General features: G+C 49.2%; 1 protein-coding gene across 1 annotated transcript; it reads left to right on the top strand.

Annotated features, from left to right (window-relative positions):
* Positions 1-336: 336 nt before the first annotated feature.
* Positions 337-21,700, top strand: Ctsb (cathepsin B). The gene is made up of 10 exons (XM_005075274.4): positions 337-486; positions 11,469-11,619; positions 12,107-12,192; positions 13,758-13,872; positions 14,573-14,691; positions 16,741-16,826; positions 17,063-17,206; positions 17,694-17,810; positions 20,169-20,297; positions 20,769-21,700. The coding sequence occupies exons 2-10, from the start codon at positions 11,494-11,496 to the stop codon at positions 20,864-20,866; spliced, it is 1,020 nt and encodes a 339-aa protein (XP_005075331.1). The 5' UTR covers positions 337-486; positions 11,469-11,493; the 3' UTR covers positions 20,867-21,700.
* The last annotated feature ends 3,819 nt before the right edge of the window (positions 21,701-25,519 follow it).

Here is a 25,519-nt window from a genome sequence, read left to right as displayed (position 1 = left end):
CCAGTTCTAGTTTTAATTACCTTCCTTGGTGTGAGTATTCCTAAGCCCAAGCACTAAGCCAGGATGCTCCGAGCTTCTCAGTGAGGCCAGGAGGCTGCCTTGGGACGCCAGCCATTTCCAGGTCCCCGATCCCACAGGGCTTTTCCGATGAACACAGTAGGCGATGTCACTTCTTCCTTGTGCAGGGCTCTCGCGCGGGTCCCTGGAGAGCATCTCCGGTCCGGTGGAAAGATAACACGGACCACGGGCTCCTTCCGGGATCACCCCAGCTGTGCGATGTGAACCTAGGATAAGCAGTTTAGGGACTCCCGGGACGAAGGGGTGGGGCCGCCGACGTCGCGGGGCGGGGGCGCGGCCGATGGGTCACGTGGCGAATCAGCCCAGTGGCGGGCGGAGCCGCAAGGGTACTTAGTGGTGCGCCTCAGAGGCCGGGTGCAGCTCGGTTCGGCTCGGCGGCTGCAGGCCCAGGCTGTAGCGCTGCACTCGGTAAGTGTGCCCGGGACGCAGTGGCTCCGCGAAGAAAGTCACCTTGGCTGGGGTCGGGGAGCGGGCGGTGATGAAAGGCCCTTCGCTCGCCCAAGGCGCAGGCGCGGTTACTCCGCGGCCCTGGATGCTACGTGCGGAGAATGGTCGCGGTCTGCGGGGAGAGGATTCCTGAGCCCGGGCATTGCAGGCGAGCTGTACCCGCGGCCTGCATGCCCTTAGGGCCGGGCCTGGTGACCCCGCGCGGCTTGGCGTCCCTCCGGTGGCCTTGGCGCACTCCAAAGGCGGAGCTGGGGACTTCGGGGAGCTCTGAGGGAGGAGCCTGCAGGGAAGGGTTCGGCCCTGGCCCTCCTTGCAGCCCGCAAGCTCCGGGTCTCAGTGGTGCTCTAGGAGAGTATCGACCTCAGCTAGTGAAGGTTTGTGGCTTATTCTAAAGAATCTGCCTCGGCAACTTACCACACATAAGCCCACGCAGTCCCTGGCACCCTAGAAGACCGGTCCTATTGAAAACAGGAACCTGGTAGTGGGTGGCTGGGGTGGAACCCTGCACGAAGAGTTCAACCGAGAAACAGGAAGAGAGGCAGAGTGGAGTAGAGGATGGGGTGCTCGGGGCTGCACTCTCTTTTTCTGGAGGGGGGTGCCAAGATGATGCGAATGTGGAGGAGGAAAGGAACAGGCGGGACAAGCTCCTTCAGGCAGCGTCTTGCTGGCCCGGAAGCCTTGTGGGGTCGGTCTGCACTGGCAGGGTGTTGGAATTGCGGACCTGGAGACAGGTGATTTGGACTTGGTCCTCTAGGGATCTGGAGTAAAGGACTAAGCCCACCCTCAACTTGCCTCTGTCTGACCTTATTCCCTCACCCTCTGGGAAGGGAAGAAGAGTGTGGGGTTCAAAGGGAAGAGGGAAGCTTAACACTTGGTGTCTCCGGAAGACTGCTCCCTCTGGAAGGGAGTGCTGAGGAGGTATGTCCATCATCCGGCCAGATTCAGAAGGGTAGCATGTGGAGAATGTTGCTGAAGGTGCTCTCACCCTCCCTCGAAGCCCTTCAGGGAAGAACTGCTTCTCATAAGTTCCGTGGTGACCTAAAACTCCAGAGTTCCCAGAGTCAGAGCCAGGCAAACACAGCACGTGGAAGGCTAAGGCAGGAGGATCTCTGTGCATTGGGAGCTAGCCTGGGCTACATAATGGATTTCAGGGCAGTCTGACTGTAGAGTGTTTCACCTCCCAACCCTTTCTCCTAAAAAAGGACACGCTGGAAAACAGGCACCCTGGAGGAAAATGGCCTCTGCTCCTTTAAAAGCATGTGTCCCGGGCCTGTAGGGATGGACTGCTGGGGGCTAGGGGTGGAAGGTGGATTCGAGTTTGTGCTTCACCAGCCCAGGTGGCCGCAGAGGCTTCCAGCTCAAGTCAACACTGTTTCAGATTAGGCAGGCCGTGGAGGCAGGAGCTTTTGGTTCCAGGTTGGAACTGCCCTGTGAAGTGCTGACTCAGCAGTCCAGGCCGAGGCCCTCTGTGGTATGGGTGGAAACCTTTAGATGTCAGAGCTTCTGGTTGGCCGACTGACTTTTTGATGGTCTGGTGTACGGGAAATGTTAGGTGTGTGTGTGGCTGAACTATATGCAATGGAACTTTTGAAAGTCAGAAAGGAAACCAGAGTGAGTGATACGGGAGACGGTGAACTAGCAAAGGTGAGATGTATGAAGTCTGTGTTGTCCTTGCTTGGCTAATAGTCTACATCCCCGGTCCATCATCTCAGTGCTCTCCAGGAGCTGCTCAGAAAGGGTGGAGGAGCCATCTGGAGTGCTTTCGTCGCTGTAGTTTCTATTCCACCCTATGATGAACATGGTGGAAGTTCTAGACTGTAGCTCTGCTGCATGCTGGAACCGTCTGGTTTATCTGTGGTGCTGAAATCCAACCCTGGGTCTTGTGCGTGCTAATCATGCACCCTGCCCCAGACTATACTGTACCCAGCCAGCTTTAGCCAGTCTCCCCCCTCCTCCATCCCTCTCAGCTTTTTGGAACCGGTCCCCCTGTAGTTCAGGCAGGCCTTGAACTGGACAGTCCTGCCTCTGCCCCCACATGCCAGGGTTACAGACATGAGCTGCCACTTCTGGTTAGTCCTTTTTCTCCTTCCTTCCTTCCTTCCTTCCTTCCTTCCTTCCTTCCTTCCTTCCTTCCTTTCTTTCTTTCTTTCTTTCTTTCTTTCTTTCTTTCTTTCTTTCTTTCTTTCAGAATTGGTCTCATTTCTCACTGTGTAGCCCTGGCTAGCTTGGAACTGGGTATGTAGGCCAGGATGGCCCAAGCATGAGGGAATGCACAAACTCACAGATAAACCTGCCTCTGCCTCACTTGTGCTGGGATTAAAGGTCTAGGCCACCATTCCCAGAAGTCCCTTCATTTTTTGCTTCAAGTTTGAATTCCCCTTTATGCAGACCTGACCAGGCTCGGGTTTGGAGATTCCCCTCTGATGGACATGTTTCATTGTGGTCAGTTTGCTTTGTCTTTCACAGGGACTTCAACAGCTGTTCTTATCATTCTTTCTTACTTGTGTGCTTGAAATACAATGTATCAATCTGAAAGTATTGTTTTATGTAACTTAATTATACTATGTGTCTTCTTCACCCTTGATGAGATTGGCTGATGTTGATGCCTGCGACTTTAATGTTTAATTTGTTGGAGAGGTAGCAGTGTGACAAGAGGTCTCGTGTAGCCCGACTTAAACTCACCATGTAGGTGAGGATGAGTTTGAACTCCTGATCCCCCTGCCTGTCTCCCAAGTGCTGAGATTCCAGGTGTGCACTTTGTAATGCCTAGTAAATTTAGTCTCTTTGTCTTTTTTGTTTACTTGTTTGAGACAGAGTCTTTCTGTGTAATCCTGGCTGCCCCAAAACTTAGTATGTAAACCAGGCTGGCCTTGAACTCACAGAGATCCACCTGCCTCTGTCTCCTGAGTGCTGGGATTAAAGCCATGCACCACCAGGTCTGGTCTTGAATGTGTTGACCTGAGGGACAATTAAAAATTCCTACTTGCAATTCTTTTCCTCCTACCTTTTCACCCTTGCCCATGGTGGCACAGTAAGTTCTCTTGGGCAGAGCAGAAGTAGGATAAGCTGCTGGATGTAGACCTGCACATCTTTTGTTTTGCTAGATAATGATGATGTCCCCTCCCCTCTTTGGCTGTGTCCCGAAGTTCAGGAGCTCCTGTTCTATGTCCCAACACTAGATCTTACCAGACCCTAACTGTCAGTGTGATAGGTTTCAGATGGTCTCTGTGCCTTCATTACTGTGAGTAGATATTCAAGTTTAGGTCCTTGTCATAGGAAAGCCTTTGATTAGTGAAGCTCTCCCAGATTTTGTGGTTGGTCACAAGTAGCACTTGTATTATTGTTCATTTTGTTGTTGTTCACTACTTTAATCCCGGCACTCTGTGAGTTCAAGACCAACCTGTCTATAAGTTCTTGGTCAGCTAGGTCTATATAGTGGCCCTGTCTGAAAACAATGCTTAAAAGTTTTTGTTTTGTTTTGTTTTTTTGAGATAGGATCTCATATAGCCCAGGCTAGCTTCAAACCTGATATGTAGCCAAGGATGACCTTGAACTCAGGTGCTGAGCTTAAAGCATGTATGCCACATGCATCTACAATTGTCTGGGTTTCTTAGATCACAAACCTGAACTTGGCTGCAATTAGATGTAGTTTCTAACTAGTTTTGTGTGTACGTGTGTTTGTATGTGTGTGGGGACAGAGGTTGGCACTGGGCATCTTCCTAGGTTGTTCTCCACTTCATGAGGCAGGGCTACTTATACACAGAGCTCACGGATTGTCTAGTCCAGCTAGCCAGTTTGCCCCAGGAATCTTTTTTCTCTGACTCCCAAATGCTGGGATCACAAATGCAGACCACCAAGTCCTCAGAGCATTTATGTGGGAGTTAGGGGCTCAAACCCAGGTCCTCATGACTGCACAGTAGTACTTTCCCCACTGAACCAACTCCTCCAAGCCCTAGTTTCCAGTTTTTATAATTCAGGTGGTGTGTGAGGTTGGGGGACTTCACAGAAGAAAAAGTGAAGTCTCCTGCAAGTCTGTAATATAACATGGTTAGAGTCGCTTGGGTAACAAAGGTGGAAAGCGACCTAGAATTTGATCTCTGGAAGGTTATTGATCCCACTCGGGTATAACCAGCCCTTCAGGGGTTGCCCATAGTCTCCTTTCATGCCTTTGTTTCCCTCATCTGTGAAATAGAAGCCTTCTACAAGGCTGGAGGGATCTTTCCAGACTGGTGTTTTATAAAAGCTGCAGGCGGAGAGAGACATGTGGTCTGTGATCTCAACTGTTAACCTGTTTTTACTGGGCCAGTAACTTTATAGTCTGGTCAAGATTATATGGCTTTCCAGCAGGCTGGGTAGGAGAGAATGGGGCTGATAAACACCAAGTTAGTGTCCACAGAGTTCTAGAGACTACTGAGACAATCTGCTCTCACAGCAGAGCTGGCTGCCCTCTGACCCTCTGCTCTGGTCCAGGCAGGTGGTGCTCATTCATAGGAGTCACATGTCTTTCCGGCTTGCCTAAGGCAGCTGGTGCTTGCCCTCTTGTGCCGATGAAAAACCTTACTGGAATTCAAGCAGCCTTATTGATCCTCTCTGGTTTTGGGGCTGTACTTTGTTTCGATAATCAAATAGTAGAATATACATCAGCATATGCGGCCTTATTACAAATTGTATGGTGGTCATAATTTTTTACCCGATTAGGAGACCTGGTAGGGAGAGGAAGTGTTGTGAGAGGGAGTCTCATACTTGATGTTGATCTGGATTCACAGTGTAGCCAAGGATGGCATTGAACTCCTTATGCTGCTGCTTCATGAGCTGGTGTTATGGGCGTACACCATTACCTCTGGCTTAATGTGATGCTGGGGACTGAACCCAGGACACTAGGCAAGCACTCTGCCAGCCTAAGCGTACTTGGTCTCAAACTGGGATACTTTTTAGGATAGATAATCGCCCCAGGACAGTGAGTGCTGATTGCTGTGTGCATAGAGAGCTGCAGTCAGTTAGCAGAGACCGGAGGTTATACCTGATGACTCTGCCTGCTGGTAGCTGCCCCCTGCCTGGTACAGGGAGGCACTTTCCAAGTGTACCTCTGTCCGTCACTTCTGCCAGCCTTGAGCGGAGAAGCCCCAGGAAAGGAGGAGATGCCTAGCTCACAGACAGACCATTTCTGTTGCTTGTTTACATGTCTGCCTGGGCCTCAGCCTGACCAGCCTGGAACTTAATTTATCCTGCAGTCGAATTGGAGGAGCAAGCTGAGAAGCATAGAACACGAATCTCATTTACATCTCAAGATCTTTAAAAAGCCTTGTACTTTGTATATTTTTGGAGCTAACTTGGGGAATATACTACCCCGTGCATCTGGGAAGCATCTCTGCAGGTCTGGAATGGAGCTGAGGAACAAAAGCTTCTGGGAATGTTGACTGTCCCTTCAAAATGTCTTTTTCTACCAACAATTAAATGTCTTTCCTCTGAGGGTCTGTCCCAGTTAGGATTGCCATTGCTATGACCAAAAGCAGGTTGTAGTCATCATTAAAGGAAATCAGGGCAGGAGCTCATACAGGAGCTGATGCAGAGGCCATGGAGGGATGCTGCTTACTGGCTTGTTTTACATGGTGTGCTCAGCCTGCTTTCTTAAAGAACCCAGGATCACCAGCCCAGGGGGAGGCCCCACACACAATGGGCTGGGCCATCCCCTATCAATCACTAATTAAGAAAATGCCCTGTAGGTCTGCCCACACTCTGATTTTCCTTCCTCCCTTCTTTCCTTCCTTCCTTTCTTCCTTTTTTTTTTTTTTTTCTTTTTTGAGATGGGGTTCCTCTGTGTAAGAGTTCTGGCTGCCCTGGTACTCGCTTTGTAGATCAGGCTGGTCTCAAACTCACTGAGATTCACCTGCCTCTGCCTCCCAAGTGCTGGGATTAAAGGCATGTGCCACCGTTGCAGTCACAGTCTGTTCTTATGGAGGCATTTTCTTAGTTGAGCTGCCTCTGAATTCCATCTGTGGTTTCCCCTTCCTGGTGTGCGTTGGGTAGCAGGTAGCTGTGGACAGCCCCAAGCTGCCTTTTGTTCTTAAGGGTCAGCCATGAATCAGTCACACACTTTCCTACCAGGAGCAAAGATGAGATCTGGACGTCCACCTCGAGGCTGTGAATGAAGCGTAGGGAAAGGTGGAGCCTCTGGCCTCCTTCAGGTCAGCTCCGCATAGCTCTGAGACTAGGATGTCAGCTTCCTCATAGCAGCCCAGCATGGAGAGAGCAGCTGGGCAAACCAGTCAAAGGGAAATGAAGCTCGCACGGTCTTGTTCTGTGGGTGGACTGAAGAGGTGAAAACCTGAGGAGCAGGTGCCCTTAATGACAGGTAAAGCTGAGACAAGTTTGTTTTTATGGAAGAGAAGCTCGTAAAGTGCAGTTTTGAGGCCCCAGCAGGTCTCCCCATCCTGTTTTCCCACCTTCCTAGAATAGAGCCCCGCTGCACATCTGTGATGGGTTAGCACTGAATGTACTTATCTGTTCCAGCCTCCTCCTTTCGTGAAATAAAGACTTTCTGTTAGCTAAAGTAAAAGTCACAGAATTGAGAAATAAAGGGAAATTCTTGCTTAAGTAGGGGAAGTGAAAGCCAGGGGCTATTTCAGGCAAAAACATAGAACCCATGACAGGTTTATGGACAGCTTAGCTTATCATTGTCACTATTGGCTGTGGCACTGAAGTGCCTGTGTGTGTGATATCTGGGAAGACTGACATCTCAGAGAATCACTGTACTGGGTGGGGACAGGAGGCTTCACTTCAGGCGACAGTCTCAGGACCCTCCTTGTAGAATTCTTTTTGACAGGGCTTATGGATTTTTCTGAGGGTGGAAGCTTGGTTTAATTCTGACTCCTGCCGAGTGGAGGCTTAGAGAGTGAGTTTGGAGTAAACTGGAATTAGCCAGCCCAAGCTGGAAGGGAGAGTTTTGGGGAGCAGGTGGAGCATGTCCACTGACACAGAGTGTCCTTAACCTCCTGCTCCTTGCATCACCTTGAAACACAGTGCTCACTGCCACCTCAGACGTCCAGAACCTGAGGCTCGGGGAAGGGCAGTGTCCAAGGGTGACAGTGGCGGAACCGAGATCTAGACACTAGTGTCCAGTCCCCAGCGGAGCCCGGCCTCCTCAGCAGCTGGTGAGGAGTGGAGGATCTAGGCATTTGGGGGTGAAGTCTTTTTTCGGGATTCATCTCGGTGTGCATGGGGTTAGACATTAGGTGGGTACAGCTAAACCACTGAAGCCCCAATACCTAGGTTTGCAGCTGATGATGGGGAGAATAAGGTCTGATGGTCAGGGATGGGCTGCAGAACCAATGGAAACTGAGTTTCCCAGAAAGTGCCCTGCAGCTGCAGTGGCCAGGGACTGTAGGCCAAGGACATGGGAGCCCTTGGGGGCATGAGAATACCTGCCACCACAGAAACTAAAGACATCTTGTTTAAAATTTCAAGTTGCCATGGAAATGCACCTCTCTACTCAGTTTATATTTAACAACGCAACAAATGCCAAGTCCCTAGGAAGTATCTTGGGACACTTCTTATTCTCCACATACAGAATAGTGAGAACCCAAGGCTGGCAGTCCTTCAACACAGGAGATCCTAACACACTTACCAGCCCTTTCCTTAGTCCAGAGTCCTACCCTAGGGAGTGGACATGTCAGTGTTTCTGTATCAGGGTTTCCTGTCTGGGAAGAAAGGTTCAGATGCAGGACTTTGGAGATGACTAAATTGGTAAAGGGTTTGCACAAGGAACTGAATTTGACTCCCCAGGACCTGAGTATTCCCTAGAACTCATGTAAAAGAAGCCGGGCGTGTTGGTACATACTTGCAGTCCCTATACCGGGAAGGCAAAGATAAGTCATAGACAGCCAGCCCCACCAATTTGGTAAGGTCCAGGCATTGAGAGACCCTGTTTGGAAATAAGCTGATTGCACCTGAGCAACAACACTTGTGGTTGTCCTGGTCTCCAGAGGCATGGACATATATTGTACTTGCACACACTTGAACATGAATGCACAGAAACATACAAAATGGTTAAGATGCCACGTACAAATCAGAGGGTGGTTTGGAGACCATGTGTCTGCTGACACATAGTCATACGAGATAGACTTTCCATGAGTCACTGGAAATGGGGGCAGTAAGTGTTGGATAAGTTGTACATATGTATGTGTGGCAGTCCATTTTTCACTATTATAATGAGATACTCAAAGCTGGGCACTGAAAAGAGAGGGGGTTTATATAGCTCACTGACTGGGAGGCCAAAAACTTAAGACCAGGCAGCCCACAGGTTTGACTTCTGTCCAGGGCCCCTTACCTTGGAGCCCACCATAGTGCGGGTACCATGGGAGAAATGCCAGTGATAGGGAGCTCCTGTGTAGCTAGAAGGGAAAACAAAACTGTGGTGAGACCTCCAGCAAGTCCAACCTTGAAAGCCCACCTGTGTTAGCTGAGAGCCAAGTGTTCTGCACAGGAACCTTTGTGGGACACTGATGTATCATAGTGAACCATAGAAGAACGACAAGGAGTCTTCAAGGTGGGGTCGCTGCCTTTGCGTGTTTTCCTTATGGCAAGACTGTGTCTCTGCACCTGACCTGCCTGCTTAGTAGGCAGAGTCCCTATGTTCCTCAGTCACCTGCTGCTTTCTTTCCTACTTAGAAAACCGTGGCACTGGATGCTTTTACTTCATTTCCGCAGTGTGATTTCCTCCAGCTAGTTCATTTTTGGTGTCTGTTTTGAACTCTGTTTAGCCACTTGTAGTCATTTACCAGTTACTGTGCCAATGGCCATTTGTCTTACTTACGGGCTTATGTTCATGCAAAATGTTCAGTAGACATTGGTGTGCTAGTGTCATTGTGTATGGGATAAATATCTAGTGTCCAGGTGCAGACCCCATGTGTATGTATAGGTTTCAGTTGACAGGTCTAAGCTGGCTTCTCTGTGGCCCAGAGACCCTTTCCCTTCTCTCTTACACTCTCCCCTGGGAGAAGCAGCAACTGCTTTGGCCTTTGGGACTGACAACGTCTGGATTTTACCTGTTCCTCTCTGAGGCTGAACATGTTCTTATCTGCATTGGGCATTTGCACTTTTTCTGTAGACACTGTATCCATTTTCCCGGCATGCTCTCCCCGTGTTTCTGATGTGAGAGTGTGTGGTGCTGGAGTCTCATGTATGCTAAGCCCATGTTTACCCAGCTGCATGAACTCTGACGTTCAAGTCTTGTTTTCTCCAGGACACAAAGCCTTTGATAGGATCACTGTTTTTTCCACGAGTCTTGGTTGCTGTTTCTATTATGAAGACTTGTTTGTTTAGAGGACAACTTGTAAGAGTCTGTTCTCTCCTTCATCAAGCAGGGGATCAAACTCAGGTCACTGGGCTTGGCAGCAAGCCCATTCCACCAGCATAAGACTTTAATGTGACTCCTGCCAGGGTTTGTTTTTGTGCCAGTTCTAGGCTTTCCAGGAGTTAATTTTGTTTTAGGCTTTTCAGTTGTTTTGTTTTGTGTATCATAGTGTAGCCCAGGCTAGCCTTAAACCCTTGTTACTCATGTTTTGGGCTCCTGAGCCCTAGGGTTACATGCATGCCTCACAACCTGCTCAGACTTGCATGGTTTTGAGGCCTCCTTTCTGTGTAGCCCTTTTGCGTGGGGGAGCCAGGTGTGCAGAGTTGGCCCTCCTTGTTTTCCCAGGATGGGCAGCCAGCTGTACAAGCACATCTGCAGGAGTGTGTCACTTCTTCTTTCCTTGGTCCCCACATACTCTTCCCCATACCTAAGATGAGTTTTGAGTGGTCTGCCTTTTTTTTAGTGGAACTTTTCTGAGCTGGTATCTCCAGGCATTTTATAATACATCCTGATGGTCCAGAAGACATCCATGGGAGCTTTTCCAGAATAGTTCATACACTTTGTTCTTATGGTTCAGTTGCTTCTGCCTTTGATCCAGCACCCAGGAAGCAGAGACAGAGGAGTTCGAGGCCAGCCTGGGCTAAATGAGATCCTGTCTTAACTTCCCACTCCACCAAAGAGTTCTCTAAGTACATATGTCTGCGTTTGACCCTGATGTAGCGCACTTGCTTCTATAAATCCTACAGTCAAGACAGGGTTCCAGCCCTACCCACACCTACTGTTGTTCCCACTGGGCCCACCCCCAGTTGTCAGCACCCAAGGAAAGACCTGGCCTTTATTAGCTACTTGCTCAAGAAGGTGACTCATGCGTTGAGCTGGAAATGGCTGGCCTCCTGACTGGAGCCAGTTCTCAAGGTCCAAAGGTCAAAGGTATTGATGCAATCATTTTCCTTCGCCTGAGCTGGAAGCAAAGCCCGTGGTTGGAGGGGCTCCTGGGGGCCTGGTACCCCTGACATATTTGGTGTGGTTGCTTAGTTCTCAACAGCTAACACCACCGCAGCTTCTGTTGGCTTGAAATGTACCAGGAGCGGAGCTCACAGAGCTGGGAAGATGAGTCAGGCCTGAGGTGGAAGGAAAGAACTATTTCCCAGAAGTTGTCCTCGGACCTGCATGTGGTGGCACATATACAGACAAAATAATCTAAAGTGTTTTTAAGTAACGCTTATGAGCATTACCTTTAGTTTCCTTACCCCTCGGCTCTCCTCAGGACGCACTCACACGGAACGGCTTTTTTTTTTTTTGAGGGAGGTGTAGCTACACGGCCCAGGTTGAGCATCACCTCCCTGACTTTCCCAGCCCAGGTTTACACCACACCCAGCCTCAGGCTAACTGTCCCAGAACACCGGAAGACTCTTAACCTGTTCATCAGGTACATGCAGTATTAAAAGAACCAGGAGGGGGCATACATACTGCCATGTGTCGTGTTACAGGGTCCCATCAAGCCAGGCTTCACATTGGAGCTATAAAGACACAGAAGCCTGAGTCGTGCCCTTGTGTGGAAATTGTTTTGATGCACCTGTGTCCTTTTCAGGTGGGTGCAGGATCCAGCTTCCAGAATGTGGTGGTCCTTGATCCCTCTCTCGTGCCTGCTGGCACTGGCGAGTGCCCACAACAAGCCTTCCTTCCACCCGCTGTCGGATGACCTGATAAACTATATCAACAAACGAAATACGACATGGCAGGTGGGTAGTGCCGTTTCCTCTCAATCTTTGTGGGCCCCTGCTTTGGGTCACCTTGTGCACACTGCTTCTGAGGTGACTAACTGGTCATAGGACATTCTTTTCTGGATGTTGAAGCTTATGGACCACACCAGCTTCTTCTCTGACCTCTGAATTGTGTGCATGGGAGTACATATGTGTGTGAACACTTGTACATGGAGGTGTGTGGAGGGATAAGTGAGCTCCAAAACCAGGTGGACCCTAGGAAAACTACAATGGAGGGTAAGGTGGTTCCTTAGTACTTCTTGCCATCCAGGTCTGGGCAGGCCTCCTGCTAACAACTGACAGCAGATTAGAAAAGACACCATAGGCTGAGATGTGTGCTCTAAGCCTGAATCACTCTGCCTGTTCTCCTAGCTCCCAAATTGGGCAGGACCCTTGGACTACCCATCCCCATCCTGGGAAACCCCTTGGTCAGTGGGTGACTATCCCGGTGTGTCCTCTCTTCCAGGCTGGACGAAACTTCCACAATGTTGACATAAGCTACCTCAAGAGGCTGTGTGGTACCATCATGGGTGGGCCCAAGCTTCCTGAAAGGTGAGTGGCTCACCCCAGAGTAGACACTGCCCCTGCATATTGGCTTATGAGCCGTAGTGCTAGTGTTGGGGTATAGAAGCAGAGGTAGGGGAAGTCGTCTTTGGATTCCCTAGGTGCGCTCTTCTGGGCTGCAGAGACCACCTTATATGCTGGGTTTACTACCTTGTCTCCAAGGTGTCTTATCCTCAGGTGAGGCCCCAGGCTTAGAAGTTGAGGTCTGGCTACGCACAGATCTGCATAATTCAGGGAAAGTCCATAGGAGCTGCTACTAATGTTTTATTTTTCTGTAAAACCGCAGTGGACATACTCATGCAGAAATTGTTCCTAGCAAGGATTAGGAATGTCCGTCCAAGGATGAGGTAATCAAATGTTAGTGCACAATGGGGATGGTATTATCTACCTCAAGCCAGGCTGTAGCCAGGGCACAGTTTAATATTTTTAAAATTCCAAATCAGAAAGGAGGTAAAAGATTAGAAGCACTGGTTTAGAATCAGGGCAGGCTACATACAGGATCAAAGGTCCATACTTCAGGACTCCGCTTGGCTTTATCTTATGATAGCCACAAAGGTGTGATCCTCAGGTGATACACTGTGCCCTGAGGGGTCTTGCTGTGCCTTGAACTCATGATCTTCCTGTTAGACATGTACTTCTACATCTAGCCTTGGCACCAGTCCTGGCCATCAAACTGAGGGCTTCCGCATGCTTGACAGCTGCACAGCTGTAGGGCACCTCTGCAGACCCAGTGAGAGAATCGGGGTGTTTTCTGTAGGCAGCTGTAGCGCCTAGAGTAGGCACATCTACCCTAGTGCATTGCTAGATGTCTCTTCAAGGAAAAGAAAGAAAGGAATCCCAGGGCTGGAGAGATGGCTCAGCGGTTGCTTTTGCAGAGGACCTGGGTTCAGTCCCCAGCACCCATATGATAGCTCAAACACATCCGTAACTCCAGTTTTAGGGGATCTGATGCCTTCTGATCTCTGGGGGTACCAGGCACACATGGAATTCACAGTCATACGTGCAGGAAAACCATTCATACACTAAATAAGTAAATCTAAAAGAAAAGCCTGAAGCACAGATGCTTTCCCCTGCATATACAACCCCAACCTGAAAACAAACCTGAAGGACTTTTGTTGTTGAAGCAGTTTGAATGAGACATGATGGGTTATGCTTGTAATTCCAACATTCACTAAGGACTTGGTCAAGGTAAGAGGATGAAGAGTTCTAGGCTATCCTGGGCTACATAGTCAGACTCTATCTAGAAAAGGGAGGAAGGAAGGAAGGAAGGAAGGAAGGAAAGAAGGAAGGAAGGAAGGAAGGAAGGAAGGAAGGAAGGAAGGAAGGAAGGAGGGGGGGCAGACTTGAGGTGCCAGGACAGGAATCTGTGATAGGGGCAAAAACAAAACAAACCTGTTTTTCATGAGTAGAAAATCTGAAAAATACCTATTAAATATGCATATGTCTTGCCACCTCTCCAGTGAGTGCAACTCATCCAGGGCCAGCTGTTCTTTACCGAGCCTTTTAGGGATGGGAGTAAATTGTCCTTGTAACAGAGTCCTTCTTTGACCCAGGGTTGGGTTCGCTGAGGACATGGAGCTACCTGAAACCTTTGATGCACGGAAACAGTGGTCCAACTGCCCGACTATTGGTCAGATTAGAGACCAGGGGTCCTGCGGCTCTTGTTGGGTAAGACCCTGCTGGTGGGGAGGGCTTCCTGAGGAAGTCTGGTTGGGATGTGATTGGAGTGTCTAGGGAGGGACCAAATGGGACAAGGTAAGTGAGGAAATGTTTGGAGTCAGTCAGTTTCTTTCTATCACTACAGTTTCTGATCCTGTTCTTGGGAACTACTCAAGGATGAGTGGATGATGGACATTGATGATAGTCTGAGATCGAGGCCCATGTGCAGGCTGTGGAGTCATGTTCCGCCAGTAAACACGGCAGCCCTGCCACAACACAGCTTCATGAGTGCTCGTGTGTGTTAGTGAACCATTCTGTGGTTTTTGAATTGTGGCAAAATACGAATGACAGAAAATTCGCCTCTCTCAACTAAGTATATAGTCCAGTGGCATTAAAAATGCCCCAGTGTTGGGTGGCTGTCTCTACTGCCCGTCCACACAGTCCTTTCATCTCTTCCAAATGAACCAATTCAGTCACTGACTCCCTGTGGCCCTCCTGTGCCTATGGTGGCTCCCGTCTGCTCTCTGCCTTGGGATTTGCTCCTTGTGAGGCAGAGACTTGGATTGGTCTCTTTACGTTTAACGTTAAGTATGAACCCAGAAACCTCACCTGACATTGAATGGGTCTAACCATTCCGAAGGTTCAGGGCCTCCCTGCTTCAGGTACAGTGGGCTCCTCAACAGGTGGAACTTACTGTTTATTCTTCCAGGCGTTTGGGGCGGTGGGAGCCATGTCTGACCGACTGTGCATCCACACCAACGGCCATGTGAATGTGGAGGTGTCTGCTGAGGACCTGCTTACCTGCTGTGGTATGCAGTGTGGGGACGGGTAAGTGTTGGGCACCTCCTCCTGGAGACCCTACTCCTGTCCTCCTTTATGCTGAATAACCCAGGGCTGCCTGGGGAGAGGAGAACTGTGGCTGGGTCAGAGGGAGACATGGGAGTCTGCAGGTAGACACTGTTGAAGCTTCTGGGGCAGCCCAGGCAGGCCTCAGTCCCATAGGGATAGAGTCCTGGCAGAATACGGTTTCCAAAAGCTTTGCTTACTTTCTGTTCCCTGTCTGGCTTTTGCCCCACTTGTATCCCATCACTTGCCCTACCCCCACCCCCAATTCAGGGAGATATAAGGATAACAAATCTCAGCTCCGGGTGGTGGTGGTGGTGGTGGTGGTGGTGGTGGTGGTGGTGGTGGTGGTGATGGTACACTAAACACAGACTTGGGTGCTCACCAGGGCTACCTGGCCCTTAGTCTGTAACAGTGGTGCAGGTTAGACATTCCTGAGAGTTCCAGAGGAAATGTGTGTGGGCCTCACACCAATCGTGCAGGGGCAGCAGGAAGAAGGAGAAAGGTGATTCCTCCTTCTCCCCAGGCAGAGCCTCACACTTCCGTATTCTGCCTAGTGCATTGGAGCTAAGTGGAGCCCCCTGCCCCCAACAAGTGTCAGTGAAACCAACAGGAATCTCCCTTTCTTCACAATTAAAGGCATAAATGAGTCAATCCTATTGTAGATCTTACCAACCTCAGTTTATGATTTTCTTTTCCTCTTTAAGTTCAGAACTTGTGCCTTTTCACACAAAGAAGGCGTTTACAGCTTCCATTTGGCATGTCTGAGCTGCCAGCATCACGACTCTTAGACTTGACTATCAAGGATTACTTGAACCCACACTACAGCATCACAACTATGGTTGGCTTTTTACTCTTTGCTCGGTAGGGGCCCACCACCCAGCTCCCAGATAAATACACGGAGACTTATTCTTACTTCTGAATGCCTGGCTTGTTTCTAGTCAGCTTTGCTAAATAAATTATCCCGTCCACCTTTGGCCTCTGAGCGTTTTACCTTTCTCTATTCTGCATTCTTTCTTTCCTTCCTAGTCTGTGGCTGGCTGTGGGTCTGGGTGGCTGGCCCTGGTGTCCTCTTCTCCCTCTCTTTTTCTCATTCCTCCTATTTATTCTCTCTGCCTGGCAGCCTGGCCTATCCTTTCTCATCTTCTTAGTTATTGGCTGTTCAGCTCTTTATTAGACCAATCAGGTGTTTTAGACAGGCAAAGTGACACAGCATTGCAGGGTTAAATAAGTGCAACATAAAGGAATGCAACACATCTTTGCATCATTAAAAATATTCCACAGATAAATGAATGTAACACATCTTCAACTAAGATTCTGCAGCACACAGCTGTAGATTTGATAACCAACATGGCTCCCAGTCGACTAGAGATAGTAGCGTATACAGCATGGATACTCTGGACAAAGATGATTGATGCTCTATGCTGAATGGACCAGGGAGTGTGACATTTCATCATGCTACTCAGAACAGTGTGCAATTTAAAACTGAGGAATTAATTCTGGAGTTTTCCATTTAACAGGTTTGGACCTTAGTTAATGATATAACTAAAACCTCAGAAATCAAACTACCCAGGAATGATGGTGCTTGCCTTTCAGTCCCAGCACTCAGGAGACAGAGGCAGGAGGATTTCAGCCTGGTCTACATAGCAAGTGCTAGGACAGCCAGGACTACATGGAGAGACCCTGTCTCAAAAACAGAGAAAGCAAGAGATCAAACTACAGATAAGGGAGGGGCTACTATACGCAGGGAATTATAGCATACTGTGAAGTTGAGAAACACTGTTCAGAGAGGGGAGTTTTGAAGGTCAGTTTGATATGAACATGAAAAAAAGAGAGTCCTTGTGACCTGGAGGGTACCTGTAGACAGAGATGGAGCTGGGTTGGGTCTCTGGTTGGATAGCCCTGGAGAGAAGAGGACTTAGGCTATTGGACTGTAGGAGGATTCTTGTGAGGACAGTGTATTTCCAGTGATGACTTTGTAGTGATGTGGGACCAGCTGGAGCTAGCTCAACGTTGATAGAAGCTCTTTTCCAGCTGTAATGGTGGCTATCCTTCTGGAGCATGGAACTTCTGGATAAAAAAAGGCCTGGTTTCTGGTGGACTCTACAATTCCCATGTAGGTGAGTGTGTGCCTACAACCCCTGTCTCTCAGGTGGGTTTCATGGGCAGGTATCGGTGGCTTCCTTTTCTATTGTAAAGGGGAGAGGGCCAGCTGATTGACAGTTGGCCAGACCACCTTCAGTACAGGAGCAGCCACAGGAAGTAGACATGATCTGGCTGCATCCCAGCTCTGACTGGCCTGGGGAGCCTCGCATTGGGGGACACAGACTGATATCATCTTGTCCCCTCCTGTCAGGCTGCTTGCCATACACCATACCTCCCTGTGAGCACCATGTCAATGGCTCCCGGCCCCAGTGCACTGGAGAAGGAGACACTCCTAAGTGTACCAAGAGCTGTGAGGCTGGCTATTCCCCATCCTACAAAGAAGACAAGCACTACGGTAAGCTGGGGCTTGCTGAGGGAGGAGGAGGCCAGTGCCATGGAGTGTTGAGTCCAGTACTGGATGGTGGTGGCTCACACTTTTAATCCCAGCACTCAGGAGTCAGAGGCAGGTGGATTTCTGAGTCCAGGACAGCCTGGTCTACAGAGAGAGTTCCAGGACAGCAGGCTACACAGAGAAACCCCAGGAGCAGCAGGAAGAAGGGAAGTTGAGTCATTCACACCCATCTCACTGGGCAGAGATGCACATTCCACACTCTGGTTCACCCTCTGTCCTGTCTCCGCACATTTGAGCTCCAGGGGACCAGGCAGACCATTGTTTTTGCAAGGGGTTAGAACCTGGTTCTAAACCTTAGGGTCCTCTTGGCCTCCTCTTCTAGGACTGTAGCTCTGCTCACTTACCTAGGGAAGCCTTCCTTGGTCTCTTCTGGAGGGCTAGAGGGCCTGGAGGCACCTTCTCACTCTTCCCGACTTTGTTCCTTCTACAGGGTACACTTCCTACAGCGTGTCCAACAATGAGAAGGAGATCATGGCGGAAATCTACAAAAATGGCCCAGTGGAGGGTGCCTTCACTGTGTTTTCAGACTTCTTGACTTACAAATCAGGTACCTACTGACTCCAGTACCAGCCAGGGTTGGAAGGTCAAAGGTCAAGGGTCCAGGGTCCACATGAGCCAGCAGGTCTCACGGGGAGGAAGGCAGAGAGAGCACTGGGACTCAACCTGCATCCCAACTCCCTTCTCTGGGCAGATGGTCACAGCGTCTGCCTGCCGGGCTCCTTCTGAGCATGGTCTCCATAGAGCCTCTCTAGGGCCCCATTTATCCCTGCCAGCCCACCTCAGCCCCTACTCTGCTGATGCTTTTTCCTTCCATAGCAATCACTCCGGTCTTTGTCACTCATCCACATCTGGCAGTGGTGGTGGCACAGGCCTTTAATCCCAGCACTGGGGAGGCAGGCGGATCTCTGTGAGTTCGAGGCCGGGCTGGACCGACAGCCTCCAAAACAATACAGAGAAACCCTGTCTCGTAAAAAAAAAAAACAAAAAAAAAAACCAAAGGCCTAGATCACCTCGGCCTTCCACGTAGCTGGGGTCACAAATGTGACTTGTGATTAGCAGCTCATAGTATCTTGTGTAGTCAGAGGTCTCTAGAACAGTGGTTCTCAACCTGTGGGTCATGACCCCTTTGGGTCAATTTGTAACAATGAAAATACATCCTGCATATGACATATTTACATTATGATTCATAACAGTAGCAAAATTACAGTTATGAAATAGAAACAATTGTATTAAAGGAATTGTATTAAAGGGCTCCAGCATTAGGAAGTTAAGAACACTGCTCCAGAGGAACAGAGCTTACAGAATGAATGAATGATGATGAATGAATGAATCCATCCATCCATCCATCCATCCATCCATCCATCCATCCATCCAAAGGCAATTTACTAGAATGACTTACAGGCTGTGGTCCAGAAAGTCCAACAATGGCTACCTATCAATGGAAGGTCCAAGAATCCAGTAATTAGTTGTTCAGTCCTCGAGGATGGAGTATACACCGGAATCCCAAAGAAGCAGGCTCCAATGCATGAAGGAATGGACTTGCTAGTGAGAGTAAGCAAAAAGCGTTTCCTTCCTCCATGTCTTTTACATAGGCTGCCAGCAGACGATGTGACCCAGATTAAAGGTGGATCTTCCCACCTGAAAATATCTGAATTAAAGGTCCATCTTCCCACTTCAAAGATCCACATTAGAAGTGGGTCTGTCCACTTCTGATGATTTTTGGGTTTATACTAACTCCAGGCATAGTCAAGTTGACAACCAAGAGCATTCATCACAGAGCTTGCACCCCTATCACTTACAGATGCATTTCAGCTTGAAAAGTGAGTCACCCTCAAGTGGAAGGCCTGGTTGACCAGCTTTGACACCTGCTGTCAGCCAGCAGTGGCAGCCATCCATGTCTTCCTCACCTCTCCAGTGGGCCCCAGGGCAGCAGCTTGAAAACTCCACAAGCCTTGTAAAGAGTGGCATATGAACCCTGACACCACATCTCAGGGTGTGAAACAGAGAATTTGCCCTTTGGCTTTAAGTTTGCTTCATAACTTGAGTTTATCAGAATCTTTATTTCAAAGTCAACCAAACAATATTTTTGTAGGATCCCATTTTAATATTTAATTTGCATACTTAAGTGTGTTTGGCTTCCAAAAATATTTTTACAGTGCCAGGCATGATGGTATACACCATTAATTCCAGCACTCAGAAGGCAGAGGCAGGTAGACAGCTGAGTTTGAGATTAGCTTTTTCTACACAGTGAGTTTCAAGTCAGCTAGGGCTATTTAATAAGGCCCTTTCTCCAAACACACACACAATCTCCATACGTACATGCACATACATACACATGTGTATAGTTGCATAATCTCCTAGTACTGTGTCCACAGTTATAGTCATTGCTATACTGCTGTGAAGAGACACTCCTTTTCTTCTTAGTCACATACTGTGATGAGACACCATGACCAAGGCAACTCTTATGAAAGACAACGTTTAATGGGGGCTGACTTACAGCTTCAGGGGCTTAGTCCATTATCATCATGGCAGGAGCTTTGTGGCACACATACTGGAGCAGTTGCTGAGGGCTGCATCCCGGTCCACAGACAGATGGGGTGGGAGTGTGGGTTGGACAGAGACACTAGGCCTGGCTTTGAAACCTCAACACCCACCCCCACTGACACATAAGGCCACTTCCCTTATCCTTCTAATCCTTTCAGATAGTGCCACTCTCTGGTATTTCATGGCCTTGCCATGCTAAAAGTGCTCATCTTGAGCCCCTCTCCAACATTCTAGAGTTTTCTGTGCAGGAGAGTAGTTGGCTCCTGTTAGCCTGCTCTTAATGGCTGTGTGGCTAGCTATCTTGGGGGACTCTGGGCAGGCAGTCTCCTGTGTCCAGTCAGACTCTCTTTTTCTTCCTCAGGAGTATACAAGCATGAGGCCGGTGACATGATGGGTGGTCACGCCATCCGCATCCTGGGCTGGGGAGTAGAGAACAGCGTCCCCTACTGGCTGGTAGCCAACTCTTGGAACGTTGACTGGGGTGATAATGGTGAGTTGCAGTCCCTTCCTCAGACTACATAAGGAACCATGAGCCAGAGCATCTTGGCCCCTTGGCTCCGCTGTGGCCTGAGGCATGGCCCTGACTGACTTAGTGTATAGATACCTTGATCTAGAACCATCTGAGCCTCAGAGCTCCCCGTGATTGTCTATACAGTTCCCGTTGCACAGGCAGCGTGTGAAGGGAGCCAAGGGATGTCTCAGATGATGCTGGGGGCCACATGACTCACCCCTAGGTCTGGATGAATCCAAGTACATCAACAAGGGTGAAGGCCCAAGGCTGCTGAACATGGTGGCTGTAATCCCCACACCTTTGTAGCCATAGTACTCAGGATGCTGAAGCTGAAGAATGGAGTCTGTGGCCAGCTTGGGTTACAGAGTGGGGCACCATCTAAAACAAGGGTTAGACAAAGCCCAGAGCATACTTTGAAAGTACCTTACTTTTTTTTTTTTTTCTCCCCAGGCCTCTTTAAAATCCTCAGAGGAGAGGACCACTGTGGAATTGAATCAGAAATTGTGGCTGGAATCCCTCGCACTGACCTGTACTGGGGAAGGTTCTAATGTGCTGTGACCTGGTTGGCCAGTCCTTAGGGAATTTATCCCTACATTTAGCTACCCAGGCTGGGAGTGAGGCAGACAAGACAGTCTTTGATTCTTTGAATTTACCTAAGATGCACGAAGCTTTCAGCAAGGCTTGAGCGACTGGACCAGAGCTGCCTGCCATCAGAGCTGACCTCCCAGCGCTCTCTCCTTACCTGGCTCCCTTCCAGCCTATTCCCTGGCAGTGATCACAGCCTGCATCCTAGCCTCCCTCTAGACTAGTGCTGTTTGTAGTGCCTGCTGCTGTGGCTCTGCCTGCCACCCCCATCCTAGCATCTCCAAAGCACGACAGACCCAAGGGCTTTGGCTGCAGGTTTTCCAAAAGAATGGAACACCAACTTCATGATGAGGACAGACGTCACCTGTCAGCTGCACCTTGAAACCAGTCACTACCTAGGGCTGTGGCAGACTTTGATGGCCCAATGCAGTTCTCTGGAGAAAGCTACCTTTTTGTAGGGTGCCTACGTGCATCACCCTGGATAATGCTGCAAGCCTTCCCTGGTCTTGTCCTCAGCCGTTGCTTTTTCAATAGGAGTTATTTTTTTGTGCACCTCAACTGAGTATGTGAAATGAACAGGTCTGGATAATTGAAGGGCTATACAGGTTTTACAGATTCTCTCCTAATTGCATAGCTTAAAAGAAGCTAAGTGGTCCTCGTTTGCTTGGTGACCTACTGACCTCAGACACCACAGTGAAGCTAGTCTGGCAAAAACCCTCTTTTATGTTGTAGAGTCACCACTTGACCCTGTCAGTTTAACAAGGAATGACCTTGCCAATAAACCAATTCTCCCTCTGCTTGGCGTCTGCTCTCATGGCCTCCTGGAGGCAGGGTGAACAGTTCTGTGTGCATTTTCAAGCCGTTTATAGTTTCCTGTCACCGTCCAAAACCCGTCCCAGGACTGTGCTCAAGTCTTGGAGCGATTCTTTCTCCTCAGAGATAAGGGAGCTGCACATTAACCAAGCCTGGCATGCGTGTGTTTCACACAGGCGTAGACTGTTATCTTCCTAGAGGGCCACATCTCTCCGGGGTGGCACCAAGTTGTTTCCTTAGTCACTGAATTACATGGCGGGTCAAGAGATTCATTTGTAAGAACCATACATAGCAAAGTATAGTTCGTAGGAGCAGGAGGCCTCCCTAGTCAGCATTTACTGTATTGTCCTGTTGACCTGTTACTTCCTGCCTGCTAAATAGGAGGACTGGAGCTCTGTTAGATGTTGAGGAAGCTTGCCTTCCTGTTAACTTGGGAATCAGAGCTCTATCAAGCTGAAACCCTGGCGAGTTCAGAGGTTAAGGCACCCTGGTTTGGGTACTGGGGCTTCAGTACTGCAAGACAGTTGTACCTAAACTGCATCATAGTCCCCTGTGCACTGCCTGTTTCCTCATAAACTACATCATAGTCCCCTGTGCACTGCATGTTTCCTCATAAACTGCATCAGTCCCCTGTGCACTGCATGTTTCCTCATAAACTGCATCATAGTCCCCTGTACACTGCATGTTTCCTCATAGACTGCATCATAGTCCCCTGTGCACTGCATGTTTCCTCATAAACTGCATCATAGTCCCCTGTACACTGCCTTAGTCACCACCCTCCCTTTGACACCAGCTGCGCTTTTAAAAATCTTTTTCTATTATTTTTTACATCCCAACCCCAGTTCCCCCTCCCTTCCCTCCTCCTGCTCCCCTTCCCTCCCCCTACTAAGTCTGTCTCATCATCTAGTTGGGGCAGGACAAGGCACCTCTCCACCCCCACACTGTGTCTAGTCTGGGCAAGGTATCTCTCCACATAGAATGGGCTCCACTAAGTCAGTTTATGCATTAGTGTTAGGTCTTGGACCCACTGCCAGGGGCCTCGTATATTGTCCCAGTCGCACCACTGTCACCTCTATTAAGGGAGTCTAGTTCAGTCTTATGCAGGTTCCCCATTTGTCAGATCTGAGGCAGTGATCTCTCACTAGCTAGGGTCAGCTGATTCTGTGGGTTTCCCCATTGTGGTCTTGACTCCTTTGTTCATATTATGGCTCCTCCCTCACTTTGATTGTACTCGAGGAGCTTGGCCATTGGTTAGTTGTGGGTTTCTGCATCTGCTTCCATCTGTTTCTAGAAGAGCTCTAGCTTCTCTGGGTTGTGAGTGCACTGCCTGTCTTGCCTCTCCACATGCTCACCTGCGCCTCCACTCCCTCCTACCCCCTAGAGCCCCCGAGGGAAGCCTGCCTTGTATCATATACCTGGGGATAGCTCTAGATGGCTTCCATAACCAGATTATCCTGTGGGTCATGCTCACCAGTATCACTGTTCCTTGAGTGCAAGATGACAAACAGGCACTCAGGAAGCAGAGGCAAACGTCACTGGGAGTTTGAGGCCAGTCTGGGCTACAATAAGACCCTGTCTCAAAAAATAAAGTAGCTAGAGGAGCATTTTCTCTTCGGCCTGCCCATAGGGCCCTTGATGGTTCAGATTTTCTACATCCCCGCCCCCTCCTGTGTGTTACCCAGCACTGTGCTGTAAGAGTCTTGGCTCTGCATGCAGTCCTCCAACCGAGCCAGTGTCAGTCAATGGCAGGCCTCCAAGTAGTCATTTGCTGCCTGACTAGGTCATTGTAAGGTACATTAATGTTTGGGCAGTGGTCTCCAAGCAGGTCCTATGACCAAAAGCATTCATGCCTCTCGGGAACTCACTAGGCACCATGCCAGACCTACTTGGTCTGTCTCCAGAGCACTACAGGGTGAACTTAGTGAGAGCTCTCACCCCCTCCCCACCACAGACACTAGAAAGTGACTCAGTGGGGGATAATCTTCCAAGGAGTTGCCCCAGGCATGATTTGCAGATAACCAAAGGCTCCTGAAAGGTGTAGAGCAGGCCCTTCGAGCTACAGTAACGGGTAGGCTGGATACGATTGGCTTCTGAGGAAGGCAGCACATTCCAATGTGGAAGGAATGGGCTACACTGGAGATGTTGTACATTACATTGGGAGTCAAAAGCAGGCTGTGGCTGTCTCTCACTGGTAAAGAGGGCTTGCCCAGAATATGGTCAAAGCAAGACCCTTGGCTCATTCAGTACCTAGCAGCAAAATAATACACGGGGAGGAAAAAGATAGGTGTGTCAGATGTAGCCAATTATAAATGGCTTTTAGAAATGTTCCATGCTAAATATCTGGATATTAACAAAACTGTCTGGAATTCAAGTGGAGCCTGGCATCTGGCCAAAGGAAAAGTCTTTGGATTTTGTTGTTTGTGTTAGAGACAGGATCTTGTGTAGTCTAGGCTCACTTCCAAAACTGAGAATGACCTTGAACTCCTGATCCTTCTCCCTCTACCTCCCAAATGCTGGGATTACTGTTGAGAATCATAGCTTCCAGAAAGGATGAGCATTAAGACCTTGGCTTCTGTGAGAACAGAAGTTAACCATGCTACACATTACTTGGACTGCTTTCAACTGGGTGATGTTTGTCAAAGTTTCCATTACCCAAGTGGTCCCCAGTAGTCACAGTAAGGAAATCTGTGCTTGCATACCATGCTGCGTGAACCGCCATGCTGGCTGAGGTACCTCAGTGATGAAGTCAGCGTACTTAGTAGACTGAACAGGGGGGCAGACTGTGCACCACACAACCATGTCTCAATAGTGTTCCCCAAAGGTCGATTGCTGAAAGCTTGGTCCACAGTGTGACAGTGAGTGGCTGAGGCCCAGTGCAAGGTTTGGGAGACGCTGTCCTCAAAGGGGTCAATACTTGTCTTCCAGAGTTAGTGCTCCTGAGACCAAGCTCTGAGGACAAGAATGGGATGGCTCATGTCTATAACCCTTGCACTCAGAAGGCTGAGGAAGGGGAGCACCATCAAGTTCAGTGCTGCTGACTTCCAGGCCAACCTGAGCTGGTTTAGACCGTCAGCATGCCTGAGCTTTGACTCTCTCTTGCTTCCTGTTACATGTGCTCCCTTGCATGTCCTTCTACCAATGTGATGTCATTACCCATGAGGCCCTCCAGAGGCTAAAGATGGGACCACCTCATACTGGATCGTCATCTTCCTACGCTGTAGAAGAAATAAATCTCTCTTCTTGGTAAAGCAGTTGGCCTCAGGTATGGTGTTATAATGGGAAACAGGTCAGCATGTTGCCTAGAGGAGCTCCACAGTCATGCCTGAAATGCTGGCTTTCAGATACACAGGCAGTCAGGGGCCCTCATGACAATGCAGCCATGCTAGAATTAAAAACCAAATTACCTATACAGAACCAATCTTCCTGCCAGTCATCGTTTGTCCTGAGATTTCAGCATAAAAATGTGGGAGGAAAAACCAAAACTAATGACTATCAAGGTGGCTGGTAGGGCAAGTGCCAGCAGCAGGTGACAGCAAGGTGATGCTACTGCCTCCTCCTCCACCTGCAGCAGCAGCAGGCAGCCACCAAGCCCTTCCTGTCCTTGCTAACTATTTTGTTGCAGTGACAGATGACCATGTCTTAAGTCACTATATATACCATCTGCCTGGGTTTTCAGGTGACCTGCACTTGACAAAGTCATTACAAGGGGTTTTGAGTTTACCTGTGGTACTGGGCATCAAATCTAGGGCCTTGTGGTAGTTTGCATGTAACTGGCCCCTTAATCCCAAAGGGAGTGGCACTAT

Source organism: Mesocricetus auratus, unplaced genomic scaffold (assembly GCF_017639785.1).
Source record: "Mesocricetus auratus isolate SY011 unplaced genomic scaffold, BCM_Maur_2.0 Super-Scaffold_100707, whole genome shotgun sequence".
Classification (NCBI taxonomy): Eukaryota; Metazoa; Chordata; class Mammalia; order Rodentia; family Cricetidae; genus Mesocricetus; species Mesocricetus auratus.
The sequence above is the reverse complement of the archived record's forward strand: the minus strand, read 5'-3'. Positions and strand labels throughout refer to the sequence as shown.